Source organism: Ochlerotatus camptorhynchus, unplaced genomic scaffold, assembly GCF_037179485.1.
Source record: "Ochlerotatus camptorhynchus isolate MF236.1 unplaced genomic scaffold, CSIRO-AGI_Acam_v1.1 ptg000503l, whole genome shotgun sequence".
In the NCBI taxonomy this organism is placed as follows: Eukaryota; Metazoa; Arthropoda; class Insecta; order Diptera; family Culicidae; genus Ochlerotatus; species Ochlerotatus camptorhynchus.
Window position 1 is genome coordinate 6,554,383 of NW_027040988.1, and position 22,195 is coordinate 6,576,577.

Sequence of the window (22,195 nt, forward strand, 5' to 3'; positions counted from 1 at the left end):
GAGGAGAATTTCAGAGTTATTCTAAGGAGAATTTCAGAGTACTTCTGAGGAGAACTTCAGAATTTGTCTGTGGAAAGTTTCAGAGTAAGTCTGAGGAGACCATCACAGTAGTTCAGAGGAGACCTTCGGAGTAGTTCTGAGGAAAACTTCAGAGTAGTTCTGGGGAAAGTTTCAGAGTAGTTCTGAGGAGACCTTTGTATTAGTTCTGAAGAGAATTTCAGGGAAGTTCCGAGAACTCCAGAGAAGTTCCATTGCTTCAGGAAAATTTCGGAAAATTGATGAAACTCCCTGGGAGCACCCAGAACATGTCTGGCCTGTGTGGTCCTGAGTTCTTAATATGGCCATTAGACTGATGCAAAATTTGAAATTCTCGCTCCACAGTGTTCAAACGGCTCCTATTTGGTTCCTGATTAGCCTTCCAAAATTTGAACTCATTTAGTAAGAAACTAACTTGGCACAAACCATTTAAAGCTTATATGGAGATTACTATAGGAAAACCAAATTTTGTGTTCATATCTATCTAATAATTCATCGTATTACTCTGCTCTAAAAATTGATAACTGTACTTGTAGTAAATTTTCACAACTACAACTTTGTTGAGGACCATTTTTCGATCAAATGTAAGGATCAAAAGTTGTTAATTATTCTCAATCAACTGCTCAGCAGGCAACATTGGTGTTTCTGGGAATAGAGCTAAAACATCATGGCTACTATGTCACACTGCAGAATACAGTGTTGCCCACAAAACAGTTACTTGATCATGCCATAAGATTATCAATCTCTTAAGCAATTAATAACTATTTAAATTGATGTTTGGCTGAAAAACAATATTGCGCAAAGTTATAGCTGAGAAAATTTTCCATAAGAATAGCTACATAAATTTTTAATGTTGCAATAAGGAAAAAGGATAGAAGACTACGAAGAAAAAGTTTGGTTTCCCCATAGTAATTCCGATATAAGTTTCAAATGGTTTGTGCCCAGTCAGTTTCTTACCAAATCAGTTCAAACCTTGGGAGGCTAATCTAGTCCCGATTTGGAACCGCTTAAGCCCTGTGAAGCGAAAATGTCAAATTTTGCATCACTCTAATGGCCATAAATGTTCTAATTTTTGAATTCTCATGTAGTTTGATGTGTCACATGAGGATGTAGGTTTAAGTTTCACTTCTCCAGTGGTATGCGGAACATGTCCGGATCTAGCCAACATGGAATTGAGTACTTAATATGGCCACCAATAATCATATTTTTGAATGTTCATGTAATTTGATGTGTCGCTTGAGGGTGTTGGTTTAATAAGAATCTAACCTCTTCCCCGGGGGTACCAATGATCTTATTTTGAATTCTAATGTTGTTTGATGTGTTGCATGAGGGTGTTGGTTCGAGAAGAATCTGACCATTCCCCCGGGGGTACCCGGAACATGTCCGGATGCGACCAACATGATTCTGACTACTCACTACGATCTTCGATGATTATTTGGTTCACGGCTTGAAGGTTCTGGTTAATTCAAAATGACAAAAAATACAACTGAATACATTGAGCATTTCTCAGGTTACCACTCAACCGCACCGCATTTTTCCAAAATGTTAGAAAAGGGCGTTTTAGTAAATTGCCGATTTTGCCGCATCGTGGTCATTGTGGATTGTCAAACGAATTTCAGTGTATTGGAAAATTTGCGCTTGCCGCTATACCGCTACCATTATGGTCAGCCCTTTAGTGTGGGTACGGTTGTTTTTGATCTGGATTTAGTGCGGTAAGTGATGCGATCGGTAAAGCTTATTTGTTTATTTAAATCTAAAGGGGATAGATAATTAGGCATAGTGACATGGTACTAAAAAAGGTAGCATTTTCAACTGAAAGTAGTTTGATCTGCCACAATTTGCCTCAGTTTGAGCTAAAGTTATTGAAAAGGTGCCAAAAATTATTCAAAAAGATTTAAATAAATATACGTCACAAAAGGTAAACAATGTCCAGCAAAACATGTGCATTCTAATATATATAAAAAAATAGCTTTGTAGAACATTTGAACGCATTAAATTAGTTGTGTGCAAAACAATGCTTTATCTCGTCAGAATCTAGAAGTAGTGAAATGCTGTCTTCGAGAAAGATGCTAGTTCTACATGTTTTATGAAGACACTAACTCTTTTTATGCACATTCGAGAAAAGTAAATTTTGCATCACCCTAATGATATTTAATCAACTGATAAATTATTAATGAGTATTAATTGAGAGCATTCCATGCCAACCAATCCATGAATTGAATACTGTGTGCCCACAGATATCGAGGAAAATTGCGGCTTGGTAAGACCGTGCTTCTCAACTGACTGAGACCCCCTATTCATCCTGAATATCCACCTTAAACTATTCCTATACAGTCAATTAATGATTCAATCATCTGCTTCTAACAAGTGACAAAGTGAGCTCCCTATTTATTAACTCACAAAACAATATCCGGTATCAAAAAAATCCAATTGAAGCATTCAAGTACTTACCCAGATACAATGTAAAAACTGTACATAGTGCCAGTTGACTTTCGCTGAGGACCATTTCCTTATCCGGATTAACTACGGCTGCGACTGTCACCACACAAGACTACACAGCCAATCAATATCCTCCTCCGTTGTGTTTACAATGCAAACTATTCTGACACTCGGTATACTTTTCTATCCCCTATTCCTTGCTCGTATAGAACTTCCCACACAACACTCGGGCCACTATCACTTCATACACAATAACACAAATTGGTCTACACATCTACCTACACAATCCGGCACTTCACTCCCTGTCCCTGTAGGATTCCGATTGCTAAAAATGGAAGAGAAATTCAAAGAGATTCACAGACACTTGAACATGAACACTTTGCCACCGGTCGGTGGTTGATGACCACCACTCCGTCCATCATCCGGTGGGACATTCCCCACTGCTTCATGAAAAATAAAAACACCGCCCACTAGCTCACAAAGCCACCCACACGTGGAAAAAGCTCAACCAAGTGCACCGAAGCTGTTGTTTTCATTGTTCCATCAATTCCTCCCTGGCTGGCTATTTCGGACCGTTCCAAGTGAAATTTTAGAGTGCACTTTCAACATGTACCCGAACTATTAATAGCTGTCATGGCGTTTCGCGATTTTCCAATAACCTTTTTGTGTGCAATCCTACCTACATGAGCAGCGGGAAGGACCTGTGAGGGTGAACGATGTTTGTCAATCGAGAAAAATAAATACATTTTTAAGTGATGAACGAAACCAGCCAACAACAAAACGCTATTGAATTGCACTAAGTGCACACACACACAAAGTCATGCCAATTCCCCTTTAACATTGAAAACATTGAAACATTTCAAAATCTGCAGTACATTTTCGTTTGCAAAGTCAGTTTCAACGGAACCTAATTAAAAGGAAAATCGTGCAGTGCACCGCGCAATGGCAGTTCAAAAGTTATTAGGTACTCGGAGCAAATATCGTGTGCGTGTCAACAATTTCGACACCTCCGGTTGGTTAGCCGACTTAATGGTGATGATGGTGATGACTACTGCACTTCTTCGAAAGTGCATATCGGTATCATTTATAGCTTCAGTTTAGTGATGCCTCTCGATGGTGGCATCCTTGCAGCAAGCTGTGGGGCCTTGCATGCAGTTTGTCTATATTGTTATTGATTGTAGAGTATGCAATTTGTTGTTGGATTTGCAGCATGCCAGCCTTGTGGGCTTGAAGTGATGGTGTGAATTTAACACTAATTGACCTTTTGTTCTGACAACGAAAGATTCGTTGTTGATGTTTATGGCGGGAAAGTGAACCGTTTTCTGTTCAGGAGTGTGCAGAAATTATAAATGTCTCATAAAGCCTTCCACAAGTTATGGACAAGTAGTCTATGGTGTCAGAGATGGAGGATTTGGAACACACAAAATAAATAGCATATAGGGAAAATGGCTCTAATTTGGGCTTTTTTTGAGCAAATTTTATCAAAATTTCACTGAATGAAGCTAAGAGTGTATAGAATCACAGTTGTAATAGCAACCAGTGGAAACTAACGATTTTAAATTGGCTCACTACTTGACTAGCCTATAAAGCTTTTTGACGTTCAATCGGCGCACACTACTGTACCATTTAAAGCGAACGAGTGCGAGCAAGAGGGAAACAGATTAGTGGGAAAACAAACCGTCCATTCATCCATGTGTGCTAGATAGAGAAAGATGATTAAACGTCAAAAAGGTCTATTGGTCCCAAGCAAGTCGATTAACGTAAACCATTCGAGTCGACTTTCTAGTACTACACACTGTTTGTTTTGATTTGCTATGAAAATTTGACAGATAAAATGAGGGGTTCGTGGATTTTCCTATATTTCGAGGGGTGCATCGATTAGCTTGGGACCGAAGATAGTACCAGAGCTGAGCCTAAAAGTTGAGCTCGTTTCTTCGGGACCTCCTAGTCTTAGAGTTACCTCTATGGTAATAGGTTGTCAGGATAAGTTCATTTGTTTACATCGTGGCTTCACCGGAGCAAGCATGTTGCGATTCGATCCTGCACGCTCGAAACGAAAATCCCGGTCTATCCGCTCCTGGCAGTTTTCGATCAAATTCCTGGGCAGGAATGTTATACCTCGGTTGACCGGAAGAGTGACCCAAAAGAATGTAAAATCAAAAAGAAGTCTAATTCCCGCAAAGTTCCCTGTCTGGCAAGCAATCTGCAGTTGTGGGCTGAAAAGCGAAACTTTCGTTACTTCTGGGACCATGAACCAGCAAATTTACCAGGAGGAGTGCCTACCAGTGTCTGTTTTTATCATTTACCATTACACTCAAGGAGTAGCGCTTCAACCCAGTGTAGATAAATTGGGTTTGTTTTGAAAATCATCGCTGTTACGTACGAGCGAAATGAACAAATGAGTTCATTATACATCAACGAATGCGTGTTTGTTGATATTCTCCAGTGCTTGATTATCCAACCCGAAATTGTCAAAATCAGAAATGATCCTCAAAAGCAAAATGATCAAATTCATTTTGGGCAAAATGATTATTTTGAATATTGTTGACTCCAGAGCCTAAAACTGGAGCTTTTTCATCGGTTTATGTGTAAAAACTTAGATGACGCGTCCTTCAGCGCTATATTTATGTGAAATGAAAATAATCATTTCGCATTTGATCCTCAAAATCATCCCCACCAAGATGAAGACGAATATTAATATTGGCAACAACGGTGGCGATAATGAACATCCAGCCACGAATGAAGAAAAACAAATTCAAGAGCCACATGTGAAAAGGGCATACAAGCTTTTTGTAAACAAACTTGTAGGCCCTTTTCTCGCCAACCGAGGGTACCCCACGAAAACTAACAACATCATCGAGATGTTGTTAGCCCTATCCGATGATGTTGATGGTTTGCGTTGGTGTCATATGGGTAGCGAGAAAAGGGCATAAGAAGGTTTGCTTACAAAAAGCTTGTATGCCCTTTTCACGTGTTGTTCTTGAAATGTTTATTACAATAATCAGAGGTTGCCTTGATCAAGAGAATGTTGTTATTTCAAAATTCAGATTCATGCAAGTAGTTGGTATATCTGTTTGCCTTTATTTTCAGCTAAGTTGTGTGTAGAAGAAATCTCGCCTAACTTTTCAAAAGGTCCTATCTAACATTCCACTCTTTTCGAGAAAAACGAGGTTGAAGATTGACAAAATCTTTTTTGATACTATTTTAAACCAAATCAACTTTTGACATTTTTAAGACCTTTAATAGTAAAATGCGATAGTAAAATTGAAATTGAAATTATAATCTACCCTTTTCATACATTTTTTTTCTATGAAAACGTGAAAAATGTTACATAGGACATTTTGCTCTTGTCAGGTGTACATTGGACATGTTATATAGGACGTTTTGTTATAATCACAGTTACATAGGTCATTTATGTTTTCAACACTATTTGTTTGTTTTTAAGCATTATGAGTGCATAATTTAAGTTATACGAGTTAAACGAACAATATGAGTATTGGACAATGCATCAACTTTTTTTTAACGGTATATCGCAACACTGCCCATAGATTGTTTTGGTCGATCGTTGCTGGTCGCGTGAGCTGCTTTTTATTTGATAACAATGTTATTTTAGGGGCTGTTCATTAACTACGTAGACAGCTTTTCGGTATTCTTGACCCTCACCCTCCCCATGCGTAGGCAATTGTCCATATAAAAATTTTAAAATTTGTATGGGCCGTGGATAATTGTCAATCCCCCCCCCCCCCCCCCCGGAAATAGTAGAAAAATGCTTGACATGAAAATTCCAATGTGCACAATCACATTGTTTTGGTTTGTTTGAACATTTTAGACGTTCTACTCGTATAAACACAAAGGACCGAAGTACAGATCTGCACTGTTTTGGTTTTTGTGATACTTCAGACGTTTGTCTTGATGAACATAGTCAAACGTCTTATGTAACAGTGAAACATCGTTAATGCAAATTTGGACTTCAGACGTTTTGTTAATTTAGAATTTTCTCAATTCAATTGACATTAATCTGAATGTGTGTGTGTGCATAATGTTCTTAGGTTCAAATGTTACAATGTGCATTTATAAACTCGATTTGTTTACATTTGTTACTTAGGACCTTTTGAAAAGTTAGGCGAGCACCTGGGGCCTACTGAAGGACTACTGCCTTTTCTGGAGCATCATGAGGTGGATTGCCTATTCTGGCCGGACTTGGCAAGCTGCCAGTACTCAAATTCCACCAAACAGTGGTACAGCGAAAATGGCGTCATAGTGGTTCCCAAGGAGATTAATCCGGCCAATACTCCAGAAGTAAGGCCACTTGAGGTATACTGGTCAATTGTGAAGCACATACTGAAGAAAAAGGGCGGAACTGCAATTGACCTGAAGGATTTCAAGCGGAAATGGAATTTGACAGCCAAACAAGTGGGAACAGGGCTCGTGCAAAAGATGATGGGCCATGTACGAAGAAAAGTTCGAGCAATGTCCTATGGTAAGAAGGAATACTGAAAAAATGGTCTTACAATTAGCATAATACCTACTAACGTATAGCTGTTACATTAAACTATGAAAAATAAAACGTATTTTTAAAACCCGACAAAATGTTCGTGTTCGGATTTTTTCGTGTTCAACCTTTAATTCCTACAACAGCTTAATTTTCAAGGTTAAATGTTTTGGCGAGAATGCAGTTACTTCGTATAATTAGCAGAGGTTTAATTTACACAATTATTACAAAAGACTTCTGACAATTACCTTATAGAATCTGTTTATGTCACGTCGACTTGACGGTCTCGAGGATACACGGGTAGGGGTGGTGCTGCTATCAACAATCAATACGAAACTAACGATTTTAAATTGGCTCACTACTTGACTAGCCTATTGGTCCCAAGCAAACGATTAACGTACCCCATTCTAGTCGAAATTCCAGTACTACGCAATGTTTGTTTTGATTCGCTATGAAAGTTTGACAGATAAAATGAGGGGGTTATTGGTTTTTCCTATGTTTCGAGGGGTGAATCGATTAGCTTGGGACCGAAGAGAGTACCAGAGCTGAGCCAAAACGTTGAGCACGTTATTTCGGGACCTTCTAGTCTTAGAGTTACCTCTATGCTGCTACTGTACCTTTCGACCAATGACAGTTATTGATGGTAAGCACATACCGTGGTAGAGGTAACAATAGCTGCAATTTCCAAACCTACGACTAGATGCCTCCCTTCAGATAATATCTTAAGTGTGGTACAATCGATACACCTATTTCAAACACATGATTGGTACATGAGCAAAGCGGTGATCATCTCTTTTTGCCAGGAGTGGCGGGAGGGGGGTGGATACCCCTCACCATCCCTCTCCAAAGGGGGAGTTTGGTAAAGAGAGATGATTATCCCGATTCGTACCTTCCTCAAAGTTGTCCTTGCTCGCTTTCTACTCTCTATATCCAATTTTCACACTGCCGTGCTCTAACGGAACTATCAACTCTATACGTTCATCTCCTCATCTATCGTATAAAAATTACTACTTTAGTCTGTTATTTGACATTAGCATCTTCAACTATGTAAATCGTTAACTTCACGCAGAAGTAGTACAAACAAAATAGTTAAAGTATCATTTTTCAGTTAGATTAGTAGGATTGTTGGCACAACCCTAGAGTCTCACTTTTAGAATGCCCATCGAATATGGACTTGATTTAAATCAAATGCATTTAATTTCCATCGTTTGCATCAACCATTCAGTGGGATGTGAACATCAAACCAAAGCATGCGCTTTTTCGGTGACACCTGTACATACATACTTGCATCGAGGCGATGATAAACAAACACAACAGGAAAAGAAAACTCGGAGTAGAGAATTCACGAAAATCTCCCTGCAACCTTCCCCTGCCAACATCAAAATCACGCAAAACCTGCTCCGCCGAGAACGCGAGACAACTCCGTTGAAATTCCGTAAAACCTCCGTTGTTTGCAGCATCGAAAATCTCCACCGGAATCATGCGGGAACTCCTCCTTCAAATCAAGAGAAAATACTGTACAGATTTCCTGAAACTTCCGTTGGCAGCACCGAAAATCACCACCGTGAATGCGAGAAAACTCCGTCGAAACTGGAATCTCCACTGGCAGAATCAAAAACCTCCACCAACATTGTGCAGAAACTCTTCCGCTGAAACGCGAGAAAACTCCGTTAAAATTCCCTGGAAACTCCACTGGCAGCATCATAAATCGCCAACGCCATCGAAGTTTCGCATTTTTTTTATGTAATGTATTTATTTGTCAACATCAACAGACTCAATGTAGTCCAAATGTATTAAATTTAGTCAAACCAAGTCAAACGTAATCCTGGTGGATGAACCCTTTATCAGAACAAGACAGCTGCTAGAATGGGACCGAAATCATGCAGAATTTAATTCACAGAGAAGACAAGAACAGATCCGTTGAAACTTCCAGGAACTCCCGCTGGCAGCATCCAAAATCACCGAAATCACGCGGAACTTCGTTTCTGGGTCTCTGGGAACCTCCGTTGTCAGCATCTGAATTTTCGAGGGGAGTTTCGACGGAGTTTTCAGAAATTCACGACGGAAAGGGTTCCAAGAGATTTCGGTGGAGATTTTCGGTGCTGCCAAAGAAGGTTCCAGTGAGCTTCGACGGAGTTAACTCGCGTTTTCGGTGGAGATTTTTAATGCTAGAGATTTTAAAGGAAGTCCAGACAACTTCACAGAAGTACAGTGAACTTGAGGAAAATTAAGGAGAACATTAAACAAAAAGTTTCAATAGCGTCAGGAACCATACAGATCTTTAGGGCAGTTCCGATAACTTCAAGGAAGTTTCGAGAACTTAAGGAAAGTCCAGAATTAGAAATAACCTTTGCGTTCTTAACGTCTAAATATTCAAAGATTTCAAAATTTCAATTAGCTCTAAAATCATAATTTCTCAATCTTTATCTGCACAACAAGTTGAATTTTGTCAGAAATATATTCAAGTATATTCCCGGCAACCCGGTATTTCTGACACCCTGAATGTTTTGGTTTGAAATCGCAAGGATAAATCGGATTGAATATGACGCGGGAAGTGGCGAGTGTGCGAAGTTTCGGTGTTTTATGATCCATAGGGTAATAAAAGTCCTGTGTTTTAATGTTTTATAATGCCCTCAAAGGCAGACCAGAAACCTAACCTTTCGGCCGGAAAGAGTTGGAACCGGTGGGGAGCATTGTTGGAGACCGACTGTAGAGGGTGATAAATAGACTTCTTTAGTTTGTTTTGTGTGAGTTGCAGCATTATTTGAATTAAGGGTACTAATGAGGTCTGATTAACTGCCTCTTCCTCTTGATTCCACTCTAGGATTTCGTATTTTGATCTATAAGTGAACTGCTGGTCTGAGTTCCTCTGGTATATTCAATTAGAAGATGTTCCTGAACATACAGTCAAACAGCACGTAATGTTCTGAACAAGTTCAATGACAGTTGTCCAGCTGTGCTCCCATTTTATTTACAACAATCTAATGCCTACGAGATTGTTCCGAAGGTATGCCGAAAATGTGCCGATAGATGTGCCCAAGCTGTGCCGTATATAATTTCGGCACAATGTGCTGAGTGACTTACCCCTTGGGTTCTGGAGTTATTCCGGTTTCCGTTTGGGTCCCAGAATTTGGCTTTGTTGTTCTGTAATAACTATAATCAAATCATGCAATTGTACCAATGGTAGCTATACCGATGGTCCATGATTACATTGGGCATCTCGGAATAGTTACGGTGCCCCCGTGGAAGAGGCCAACTCTCAACAAGAACCAAAACCCGTCGTACGACATATCAAAGTTCATGATTTAATAAAATTTGGCCAGTAATGACCTTATTGATAGTCTATGGCCACAATAGTCCTCCCGGCCATATTCCTTTGCCCCAGGAAAAGTGGTCAATTCTCAACAAAAACCAAAACCTGTCGTGCGACATATCAAACTTCATAATTTTACAAAACTGCAAACCTAAACTTTAGAGCAGTTTCGAAAACTTAAGAAAAAATGCAAGACTTCAGCAAAGATCAGCGAACTTCAAGGCAGTTCCATTAGTTTCAGACAACTCATGAGAAGTTTAGAGGTTTTAGTGCAGTTTTATTACCTTTAGAAAAGTTTAGAGTACTTTCAGGGAGATTGATACCGAATAAATCTTAAGATTTAAATGGCGGCAAAAGATTTGAAACTCGTTTTTTCGCGACATCCCGAACGGAAGTTGGGTTTGCGTTTGAAGGCAGCAACCACTTGCTTGTGATGTTCAACCAACCCCCTGCAATGCGGTGCAGTTCTTGAAACTGCCGAAAACATCAGCAGTGCTGGTGATTCATAACATATTTAAGCTCCAACCATGTAACATTGAATGCGGTAATGTGGCAACAAATGTAATGCCTTCAAACCCATTCTTACTTTCCCGCAATGGACAATTAAAAAATGATTTAGTTTCAATTTCAACGGATTTCGAACTAACAATCCTCCTTTTCCCCGATAACCGCATGAACGTGTCCGGCGATATTGACCATATAATTTAATGAACCTATGGAATATGTACATCGCGAATGTTTGCTCACTGCAAGCCACTCACTCATTTCGATCCTTGATTTCGATTGAATTGGTGATGTTCGACACAATTTGAGCCACCTGATATCATTAATAAGGATTTTTCGATGTTTTCTTGGGCACTGAAAAAATCATGGATCACGGCATGATTTTAACAAGAATGCTACGTTATGATGAGATGATCAAATTCTCGTTTTTGCACCACACAGTGCAATCGATTCCAAACCAGGGCCTGAACATCACATCGAAATAAAAGCCCATTTGGTTGCAATTTGAAACTGTTTTGAAGCTTGCATGGCAATTGCAAGAGGGAACTGAACTTTTTGCTTAAGTTGACCTAGCTTTTAAGCCATATTCTGTACTCATAGGAAATTTTCTCAGCCACAACTTTGATGAAGTCCACCTTTTACATAAACGTTTTAAGTATTGTAATCAGGCTTCGTGCACAAATTACGTAACGCATGTATGGGGGAGGGGGGCTGAGTTTGCGTTACTTATTCTTACATATAGGGGAGGGGGATCTAATTTAAGCAAAATGAAAGAAATCCAAAACGAAACAAAAATTTGCTGTAAATAAATCCACGCAACCCTTAAATCTATAACATAATAAAAATTATTGAAACTGGTAATGGAGATTTTTTATCAAGTCGTGAAAAAAAAAGAAAGGATCAAGTGAGTTAGAGTTACGTTATGTTAGGGGGAGTATTGTCAAGAGTTACTATTGTTATAAAAATCTAGATTTTTTAGATCACATAATTTATGTACCACGCCTTACTTGAAACTCCTCAAATCTATATGAAATAAAAAATATGTGTGTTCCTTTAGCCCGGAAATTTTAATTCACAGTGCACTATTCAGTTTTCTCTTATTACGCCAAATGACTTCCGGTCTACTGGGCTTCAACCTAATGGCCCAAAATCATTATCTTAATTGATGAAATTTAAAATCTTAATTCCCGGTGGGTTAAATTAAACGTTTGGTTTTGCTACTGTAACTTGACTATAAAAAATATATCATCATACTATCAACCAGAATGTTTGAAAACTTTCTGAATCAGAATCTCCGACCAACAGTGACCACCAAACGCAATTGTTATGGACAAACACTAAACAAAACAAATTGCCTTGATTATTTAATACGTGCTTTACGACCATCGCCGTCGTTCACACACAAAAACCACCTAACGATTACCCATTCCCTTTCAATGTCACCATCGATCAGCCCTCCAGCATACGGTCGGTCTTTTTGCAGCCTCACTTCCTCGCGCTCAAAGGTCACACCAATTCACAACAGCTCATCAAATACGATCACACATTAATCATGTTCACATTTAGGTAGGTATAGGCCTATCACCAAACCAAAATCACAAAACTTCGATACACCCAACGCACATCATGCAGCTAACATAACTCAACAGTCACCATTTGGACGACCACACCGGTGCCGGTTTTCAAGTGCAATCTCGTTAACCGTGACTTTACGCGGCATTACTTGTACCGAGCCACGCAGTTGCACAACTTTCCAACCTTCGGATGTAAGTCTCATGCCCCAGAAAATGTCCTAGCCTAGTTCGAGTGCTCACGGGTGGTGCACTTTTGCAATAGCAAATCTACATCTCAGCTTTGCAGCATCGCATGTGCAGAAAAATAACCCTCCCTCAAGAAAACACCACTCCGAGCGACTATATTTTCCGACCACGTGCCACTTACGTTACGCTCCGTTACGACGCGTTACAGACTTATGTGCATTTCACTGCTAAACAAACTATGCGCGGAACCCTACACCTGATATCTTCGGACTGTTGTTTTGTTTGTGCCTCCTCGCGCCGCGATCGCTAATCGACTGATGCTTTGAGCCACCGTTTGAACTTCAGTAAGCCGACGACGCACCTCCAGCAGTTTTGCCATCAGAGCGTCGCTATACCGCACCGCGCGCCGTTGTCATCATCATCGATGTCGGGTTCCGCTCTACGATCCCTGCTATGTACATATTTCACCCGGTGTGTTTTGTTTTGCCGAGAGGCAGATCCACGACACCCATACCTAAGCTAACCCACAGAATGCTATCATTTCGATAGATCGTCACAATCACACCAATGCAGGTGACAAGTTTCGGATCGGAATACTCTGTTCTACCGGTCAACATTCCTCATTTGTATGCTACAGTGATGGAAAGGTGGACGTATCAAGAGTCCTAATGCGTCGTCGCACACAGGAGTATTTGGGTCGAAAAGCTGGTCAAAATGGGAAAACTCAAAACTCTCGCTAGCTCCTCACATTGTACGCCACTGTCCTGTGCGTTATGTTGCAGTCATTTTGACTTAATTTTTGCCTCATCAGCTGTCAAAATCTTGCTGTTAGTAGCATGGACAGTTTTCATCCAATACATTAGTGAGAATCATTCTAAGTTTTCTCGAAATTCGAAACAGTTATTTACCTGTATTCAAACAGCTCTACGAAAGGTATGTGGAATATTTTGAACCTAATGAGAACAGTATTTAAAATAATAAACATAATCGGGAAGGAAGTAAGCTACCATTGTTTACTAATGAGATAGTATTGAGATGCTTTTTGATTATCTTCCGGACCTTTCCGAGCAAAATGTTTGAAACCATTTGGTAGATTGGACTTCTAAGAAATGAGTTGCCTAATCTAATCTAATCTAACGCCAACACAGCCAGTTCTTGAAATGAAATGATTTATATACCTCCATTACTTTTCTTGTCTATTTGATGTATGTTTCACGTCGAAGATGCGTCTCACATACCAAAATGACCGGCTTACTTGCAGCATTTAAGGGGCAAGATGATTAAAAAAACATTGGGTCTGTTTAAATCCAAGCCTGTTTAAGTTAAAAAGGTTAAGTGATGATCCATTTTCCTCTGACGGATCTGAAATGAACACTAACACTTGTCCCAGCCTTTTATGGCTTATGGCTATAGCGTTATGACTCACTTTCTGAAAAGAAAATAGGGAAAGGAAAAGGAGAAGGGCAAAAAGAAATAATTATGTATACTGTAGGCTCTAGTGTTGGCCTATTATTTAACAATCGGAACTCATAATTAGAGGAAATGGCTCTAATGTTGGCCTATGGATCTAACATTGGGCGCATCGCTAAAAATCTGCTATTGATCAATTTTATCTAGATGAACTTGTCATTGGGACGGTACTAATGGATATTTTTGGTTGCTATTGAAAATTTAGTCGATTGCTGAATTTATGTATGGGCCCAAATTAAGGACATTTAGGCCGACATTACATACATTTCCCCTATATGTTATTATAACAAAATATACGGAATTAAACTCGAAGATGCATGAAAATCATTTTGGCCAGCTTTTCGACCCAGATACTGCTCTGTGCGTCATTGCGAAGTTTGTAAAAGGTGATTGTTCCGATATTGTTTATGGATATTTTGGGATGGAATAGACGCGTGCGTGCTGTTTAGTGTGGCTGAAATGCTTCCTGGAGATTGAAACGTTGTTGAATTCCGAATGGCGAAGGGTGATAGGTACCCGAGTAGCCGATAATATCAAAGCAATAGCAAGTTCTATTATTAAAATGGGGGAACAGAACATCAAAAAATGCTATTAGTTTTATTTGTAGAAGACAGTGATGGTATGGTCATTAGCAAATTGATATTTTTCCACTCTCATACGCTCTCAATATCACGCGTGATATTGGAGAAAAATATAATGCTTGATATTGATTTTACAAGCTCCTTTCATATTGCGAGACTATTTACAACGTGTAAAGTTGAAGCTAAGAGTTGAATCGACGCAAAAATGATTCCGTTGTAGGGTTTTTGATCTAATTTCCGTCCTACTAAGCACAATCCGCGCTTTACCTCTCTGTTTTGAACGGGTTTGAACAAACATTTGAATAATTCTGTCAAAGATGGCTTCTAAACTTATTCACCTTTCCATACGTACCGTTAGATTTGATAAAGAGTGACAAATTGTTGAGATATTGTTCAAAATCTAATACTGCTTCTTGATTCTAAATCCGTCCTACGAGTTTCAATTCCGTCCAAACGCATTGAAACGCCATTAAATTTTCTTCGTCGTACGGATAAACGAAGAAAAAGGGAATTCGCTAGGAGCGCTTCTTTTGTTTTGAAAACAATCAGCGTAAATATTCATACAATGCGCTCTAATAGGATTTATATTGTAGCTAATGAACTAACGCATCGGAACAAACCTATGATTGATTTGTGCACGGTTAAATCATTGATATTATTGATCTTTTCGGAAATGGGCGATTACGATGAAGTAGCGCTCTACCCTACCTCGTTTTCTTAGAAAGAGAAGGTATAATAATGCTATCTCTTTTATCTCTTCACTAATGGCAGACACAAAGCGACTGCTACCAGCCGTTAGGGAAGTTTCGGTTGCGTTCGGGTGTAAAGCAAAAATCATGAAACTCAATCTCACCACAGTTTGGAGATATTTGCAGCTGGTAAGTTTTGTTAGCTTGATATTCCGAGCTGCAACATCACAGCTGGCAATATCAACTGCAGTTGTGTGCTTAATGATTTTTGTCTCAGAAAATCAAGCGGTGAGATTTGATTTTTTTTATATTTTTCCAACACTGGTAAAAGAGGTAACATATCAAAAATAATATCATAAAATCTATGGGACCAGAACTAAGTAATAGCAAAGTCAATTGTTAGCATATCTAAAGAGTAGAAAAAATCATAGCAAATAAATATCACATTTTGCTATTATCTTATATCTCATCAAGCTCCTGTTGTTCAAATTAATAAATTTATTTACGTATGAATAGCTTATTCTGCAATCAACTCATAGTTAGCTCTTGAATTCATGATACCAAAATATCATAACAATAGCAAATTATGCTTCGACAGCATATTCTGCAATTAACTTGATATAAAGCAAATAATAAGAAATTGATAGAAAAAATTGATATTATTTGACTCTGGTTTTGATATTCCCCTCTACCCGGGTATTGAGTTTTGTCTTCTCATCCTTGAATATTTTTGCGGATTTATGCCAAGCATTTGGAGCCAAATCATGCTTGGAGCTCAACGTGATTTGATTGGATAACTACCATGTGGTGCCCGTTCACCACTCAACCCGCATTCACCGCTCACTTTACACTTCAAACTTTATTTTTCATGCAAATATATAAAACATATTACCCTAGTTTTTTTGTGATCAACTGAAGTTATTAAATGTCTATTGTAAGCTAAATGACTCAATACAGTTTTGATTAGTTTTGAAGCACCTTTAAAAATATTTCCAATAGGTTCTGATGAATTGACAAAAAAATGGATGTTGTTGATATGGTCGATAAAAATGCGGATTTTTTTTTTAAATAATGTGTATGTAAAGTTTCTTAAGTAAAAAATATTTTTACATCCACATAGTTTCATTGAAATCTGGGAGGATGATGTCAACCTTTTGTCGAGTTGTCGAGAAGCATTGTAACAAAGTAGATGTAGGACAAACCAAGAGAACTTGACGGCTTCGGCATGCCAGACTATTTTCGGCAACCCAAATTGAAACACTATTTTCACTGGATTTTCTTACGAAAACACTTCGCTGAATGCATGCAAACGATTCTTTATGCTTTCAGCTTCAATTTGACTATATTTTTACCACTGAGAAAAAGCAATCTAGCAAGGTTTTCTTGAAATGAAACACACGCACTACAAATTGTTGCTGATTTCGAGTTGCCGATAATAGAACAGCAGATTTACATGCAGTTCAAATGCAACGGTTGCCGAAGAAAAACTGGTTGCCGACAATACTCGCTCTCACTAGAGAAGATTGGTGCTTTGTAAAAGCGTTTCAAAACAGTTTTTGACAATTCTTTCGTCTGAAATTGTTAGAGCAGCTGGCAGCAAAAGATTGTAAACAAACCAATACTGCATATGTGTGCGTTCCTTAGAGAAAAAGGCTATAGAAAGAAGGTCGCTGCGTAGGTTGCCGAGAATACGTAAATTCCCCTATAGCGGAGGTTAATAAGGCCAAAAAGCAAAAGGAAAAATGCCTAACATATGATTTCAAATCAAAGGTTGCAGAACACATCTTCACAGAGGACCACCAACTATCGACGGAGGACATTACGATTTTACGAACCGTATCTACACCATGGAAATTGGATGTTGCAGAAAGCCTCGAGATCAACAAACAACGTAATTCAACTTTACTCAACAGGGATCAAGAAAACGAACACACATGGCTTTTCAAGTTACTACCTAGAACACATCAACGAGTAAGCAGCGGAGTACCTGTTCCTACAGGAAATTGAATTTAAGTTTACCTAGTTTCTAAGTGAAAATGTACCTGTGTTAATATATATTCGGTAAATGCGATGTTTTTCTTCAGTCGAATATTAGTACAAGACACTGAAGAAGTCTGCACATTGTAGACGAAATACGCGTATCTGTCAAGGATAAGCAAATAAGGTAGTGGAATTAATTGGAAATTACTAATCCTTCTCTCTCTCATTATATTAGTGTTCTAGATGCACTTCCACAGTTATTAATTGAGGGATTTCGATGCCTGTACTATTTTTGCATTAGTATAATTGTGTGGCAAGTCCAATCATACTTCTATGCCTAGGGAAGTCGAGAAATTTTCCAACCCGAAAAATTCCTAGACCGGACCGGGAATTGAACCCAGCCACATCCAGCATGGTCTAGCTTTGTAGCTGCGCCTTTACCAACTGAGCTAAGGGAGGACCCAAGAATATGGGATTGTCCGGTCTGATGTGCTGATCCAGCTAATTACACGTCATCGTCATCCTCCAAAGGCTTTAAGCCTGTACTACCATCGGCCCTTTTCATAGCCTCCAAGATTATTGGATAACCGGGAAAAGGTTGAATAAGCGCCTTTCAAGTTAACACAGAACTAAACAGAAGGATAACAGCTGTATAGAAGCCTAAATAGATAGGCAATAAGAGCTTGCCCCAACCGTCACACTAAGTTCGCCAGGTTTGCTTGTATAGAGTAAAGGTTTCCTCATATCGAATAACATTTGAATACAGCTTGAGGCTGTATAAATGAAATGAGTAAAGCGTTTACATTGCGAAAATTGTTAATTGGGATGATTGGAACACACAAATTTCGTAAACTGGTTTTACCTGGTTTAACGCTTTCACAAAACTAGCACAACAATTACCGCACTACAAATCTTTCTAACTACTATACGGGGAATATTAACATAATACTTTCGAGAGCAAAATATATCTTAATGGTACCGTTCCATGATGTGCATGTTGAGCTTCATGGACTCATAAAGATTTTCAGAACATTGTTTAAGCCTATATTGAGCCATTAGAACATCATGTTCTTAGCCCCAGAAGAGTTTGGAGAACATTAAATATCTTATTGCTCTGCAGCTTCGAACATCAATCGGCCTTTCCGGCCGAACAAGCTCACCCCCGCCTTAAATATCCAAGGCCAGGAGATATTCAGCAGGCCCAGACCAGGTAGGTTACCCCCTCTTTCAAACCCTCCCCCGCCATGCAAACTAAAGCTCCTCGAGCTAGTCAACCAAATTTGGTCCGAAGACTCCATCCCTCATGGATGGACACATAGCCTCGTAGTCCCCATCCCCAAACTAGGAAAACCTGGCAAGCAAGCAGATGATTACCAACCCATCTCCTTCACCTGCTTCGCCACAAAATGATGGTCAACAGGCAGCTTATGCACTTCTTCGAATCCAACGATTCCCTCGACCACATACTTCAACTCGACCTCGAGATCCACATACTTCAACTCACTCGATCAAACCGCACATACCATCAGGCAAGCTCTGGTAGTCTCTTCGGTCGCAAGCTAATCGATGCACCCCTCAAAACATAGGAAAATCCACGAACCCCTCATTTTATCTGTCAAACTTTCATAGCGAATCAAAACAAACATAGTGTAGTACTAGAATTTCAACTAGAATGGGGAACGCTTATAGATTTACATGGGACCAAAAGGCTAGTCAAGTAGTGAGCCAATTTAAATAGTTAGTTTCCACCGGTTGCTACTACCATCAACTCCCAGCATTGCTGATTGCATCGAAAGCAGCTCCCCATTAGAGATGAACTAGCCTAAGGCTAAAAATCTCTTTAATAAAGAATTAAAAAAAAAGCAGCTCCCCACCTTTCGAAAGATTTATTGCGTACACGATCTGCTTTAGAGCAATCGACCCGGACGAGAAGACCACAGGCGAGGGGGGTTCCTCTTGATGGAGGCCAACCAACTCCTGATAAAGTGGACCAACCAAGAGCTCCCTACAGTGAGCAGAGTGCACTGGGTTGGAGCCAGGGGTTGGAACCTACCAAAAACCCGGACCGATTACTCCATCAAGAACAAGTTCAAGGCCGTTTCCAACCCCCTAGCTGTCATCATACCATCCGCTACTCCGATGGCTCAGTCCATTGCTCCATCTTCTCGGCCGAAGCTGATGCCGCCTTCATTGCTGCAACAACCACCTCGGACAACCCGATCTCCGTGTTTATCGGATCAGCTAGTGTAGTGGAAACCCTCGATTCAGACTTATCCAAATACCCGTGGATCCAAGGCATCCAAAGGTATGCCTCACCCGGCACTACCTTTGTTTGGATCCCGGTCACACTACGTGGCAACGTCGAGGCAGACCACCTGGCGGCCTTCGGAAGGCAAGCCACAGCATACACCGCTACCATACCAACTGCAGACCTGAAAAATGGGTCAACAAATCTTTTAATGACTCGTGGGCGTTTCTATATAAAATCTGCAAAGAACCACATACCGCGACCACTGCTACCCAAAAGGATTGCGCACCAAACCTTTTAAATATACCACGACCAGACAAGAACTTATTCAACCGACAAACGCAACGAAAAGGACATCCCAAGGTAAACGACCCGGCAGTATCGACGAATACCAAACGACTGTAGACATCATAGTCAGCAAAGACTCCCTTCTGGAGGGCCACACAAACCTTGGGAGAGGCCCTTCTGGACTCCCCATATCACAGGGGAAGTCGGGCTCCAAAACCGTTTAAATATACTCTACAACTTGAGGAGTTGCCTCTGGGGCTCCCAAAGATAAACCAGCATACGTCTGAAAGCCTCTTAAATAAAGAAAACCAATCAATCCATCTTATTGCTATCATTCAATGATGAGCAAGTTATCATGATGTGTTGAACATGTCAGAAACGTGCGTATTAAACCACATTGAGTCAATAGATTATCAAGATCATAACTCCAGTACATTTTGAAGAAGTTTAAAATGATGTTTAATGATTGATGAAGTCACATACTCATACAAAACTTGACTAATAATGCAAAATTAGCAAGAAAGGATTTATGGCCATCTCCCTGTATGTAGAATCCCCACGGTGGAATGGCGTTATCAAGATCAACAACGTTTCTCAAGACAAGAATCTAAAATTTGGTCTACTGGCTTTAGCGCGTTCAAAATCGAAGCCGTACAACGGAAGTTCGTCACCTGCCATGGAGTGACCGTACTAATCTTCAATCTTTTAAACTTGTCGAACCTCTCAACGGAATCCCTTTATAAGGAGCTTTGAGTGTGTTGGTTTATTTCCTTTTAATTCCGTTATAATTGCTTATATTTTGACAGATACGCGTATTTTGTCTACTACTTGCAGACTTCATCAGTGCCAAGTACTCAACACCAGTGAAGAAAAAGATGGATTCTTCAGTGGTATTGAGTACTTGACACTGATGAAGTCTGCAAGTAGTAGACGAAATACGCGTATCTGTCAAAAGATAAGCAATTATCAGTGTTCACTCGGCTGTCGACAGAAGCAGACCACTCTCAATCTGTGTCACGCGATCGTCTGTTTACTCGGCAGCAACCATTGTGTGGTCCTCCACATTGTTCTTCATCAGCAGTTCTTTCAGTCGATGCGTCGTCGACTTTTCAAAGCAACCATTTCGTGATGAATGTGTGAGTACTGACCACGTTTTGCGTCCATTGGAAGCGCTCTGACCCTCGTTGGCGAATCTGCCATACAAGTAAACCACTGGAAGCGGCTCCCGTTCTGGAAGAGGAGACTTATTGGATAGCGGAAGATAAAATGTTTATTGTGTTGTACCTTTTAACAATACTTTTAAGATGTATTGTATGGTATTGTATAGTGAACAACTTTATCAAATAAATTAATAATAATAATTATAATAAGCAATTATAACGGAATTAAAAGGTACTAATCTTCCCAGTTATGCTGATCGATACAGGTTGATTCATCTTAATTCACTCAACGTTAGGAGAGATGTAGCCAAAGCTTGTTTCGTTAGCGACTTACTAACATCTAATATCGATTGCCCAGAGCTTTTTAGTCAACTGAACGTGAACATCCGCACACTTCACATATCTTTCTCAATATAGCTTTTGACAATTGTTTCGAGTGTTTCGATTTCAACTTGTCTAGACGTATGATAAAAAAAAATGTTGGGAGAGCCCTATCTCTTTGATGTTATTTTTACAAGTTGATTTAACTTCTGTTTGGTTGCGATCTGAAGTTATCACTTGAATAGCATTTTTCACTCCCTGGCGCCACCTAAGTCAATTTCGAACTAAACTGTTTACTACACCCATCCGGGAAATGCAAGATAATATTACAGATTTGCATGAAAACTATGCAGATGTTTGACAAGCGCCAATAAATACTTCCTGTTCATCGTACTTTTCTTTTTAATAAGTCACAGTCAATAAGTCACGCCCCACCAATCCATTCACGACGCCCATATTCATTTCTATAAATCACGTTGAAAAAGTTGCACACCTTTCGTCCAGATCCGCTGTTTCATGTTTCGTTTTCCGATTAAACCACCACCAGGTAAGGGGAATGGCTCTAATGTCGGCCTAAGTGCCCCTAATATGGGCCCATATATAAATTCACTAGTAGGCTAAATTTTCATTAGCGACCAAAAATATCCATTAGTACCATCCGGATGAGGCGTTCATCTAGATAAAGTTGAAAAATAGAAGGTTTTAAGCGATGGGCCCAATCTTAGATCCATAGGCCAACTGTAGAGCCATTTCCCCTATACAAGATAAATCATCCGCCGAAGCCAAATCACTTCATGCTACAGGAAGTTATGGGAGAAAATTGCTTATTATCTAAGCTAGTCGTGTAGATCTTTTGTCTTTATCCAACTCCTTTTCGCTAGCTGAGACCGATCCCTGCGATGGGACACAAAGAA

General features: G+C 39.7%; 2 protein-coding genes across 2 annotated transcripts in view; one reads left to right on the forward strand and one right to left on the reverse strand.

Annotated features, from left to right (window-relative positions):
* The window catches only part of LOC135712754 (phospholipase A1), a 110,059-nt gene extending 97,264 nt beyond the window's left edge, over positions 1–12,795 (reverse strand). The window contains exons 1-2 of the mRNA XM_065235808.1: positions 12,726–12,795; positions 2,488–2,800 (exon numbers count right to left, since the gene is read on the reverse strand). Coding sequence (XP_065091880.1) covers positions 2,488–2,542 — 55 coding nt within the window. The 5' untranslated portion in view covers positions 2,543–2,800; positions 12,726–12,795. The remainder of the gene's footprint in view (positions 1–2,487; positions 2,801–12,725) is intronic.
* LOC135712743 (ensconsin) overlaps positions 1–22,195 on the forward strand; it is a 235,925-nt gene that overhangs the window by 177,996 nt on the left and 35,734 nt on the right. The window lies entirely within an intron of this gene.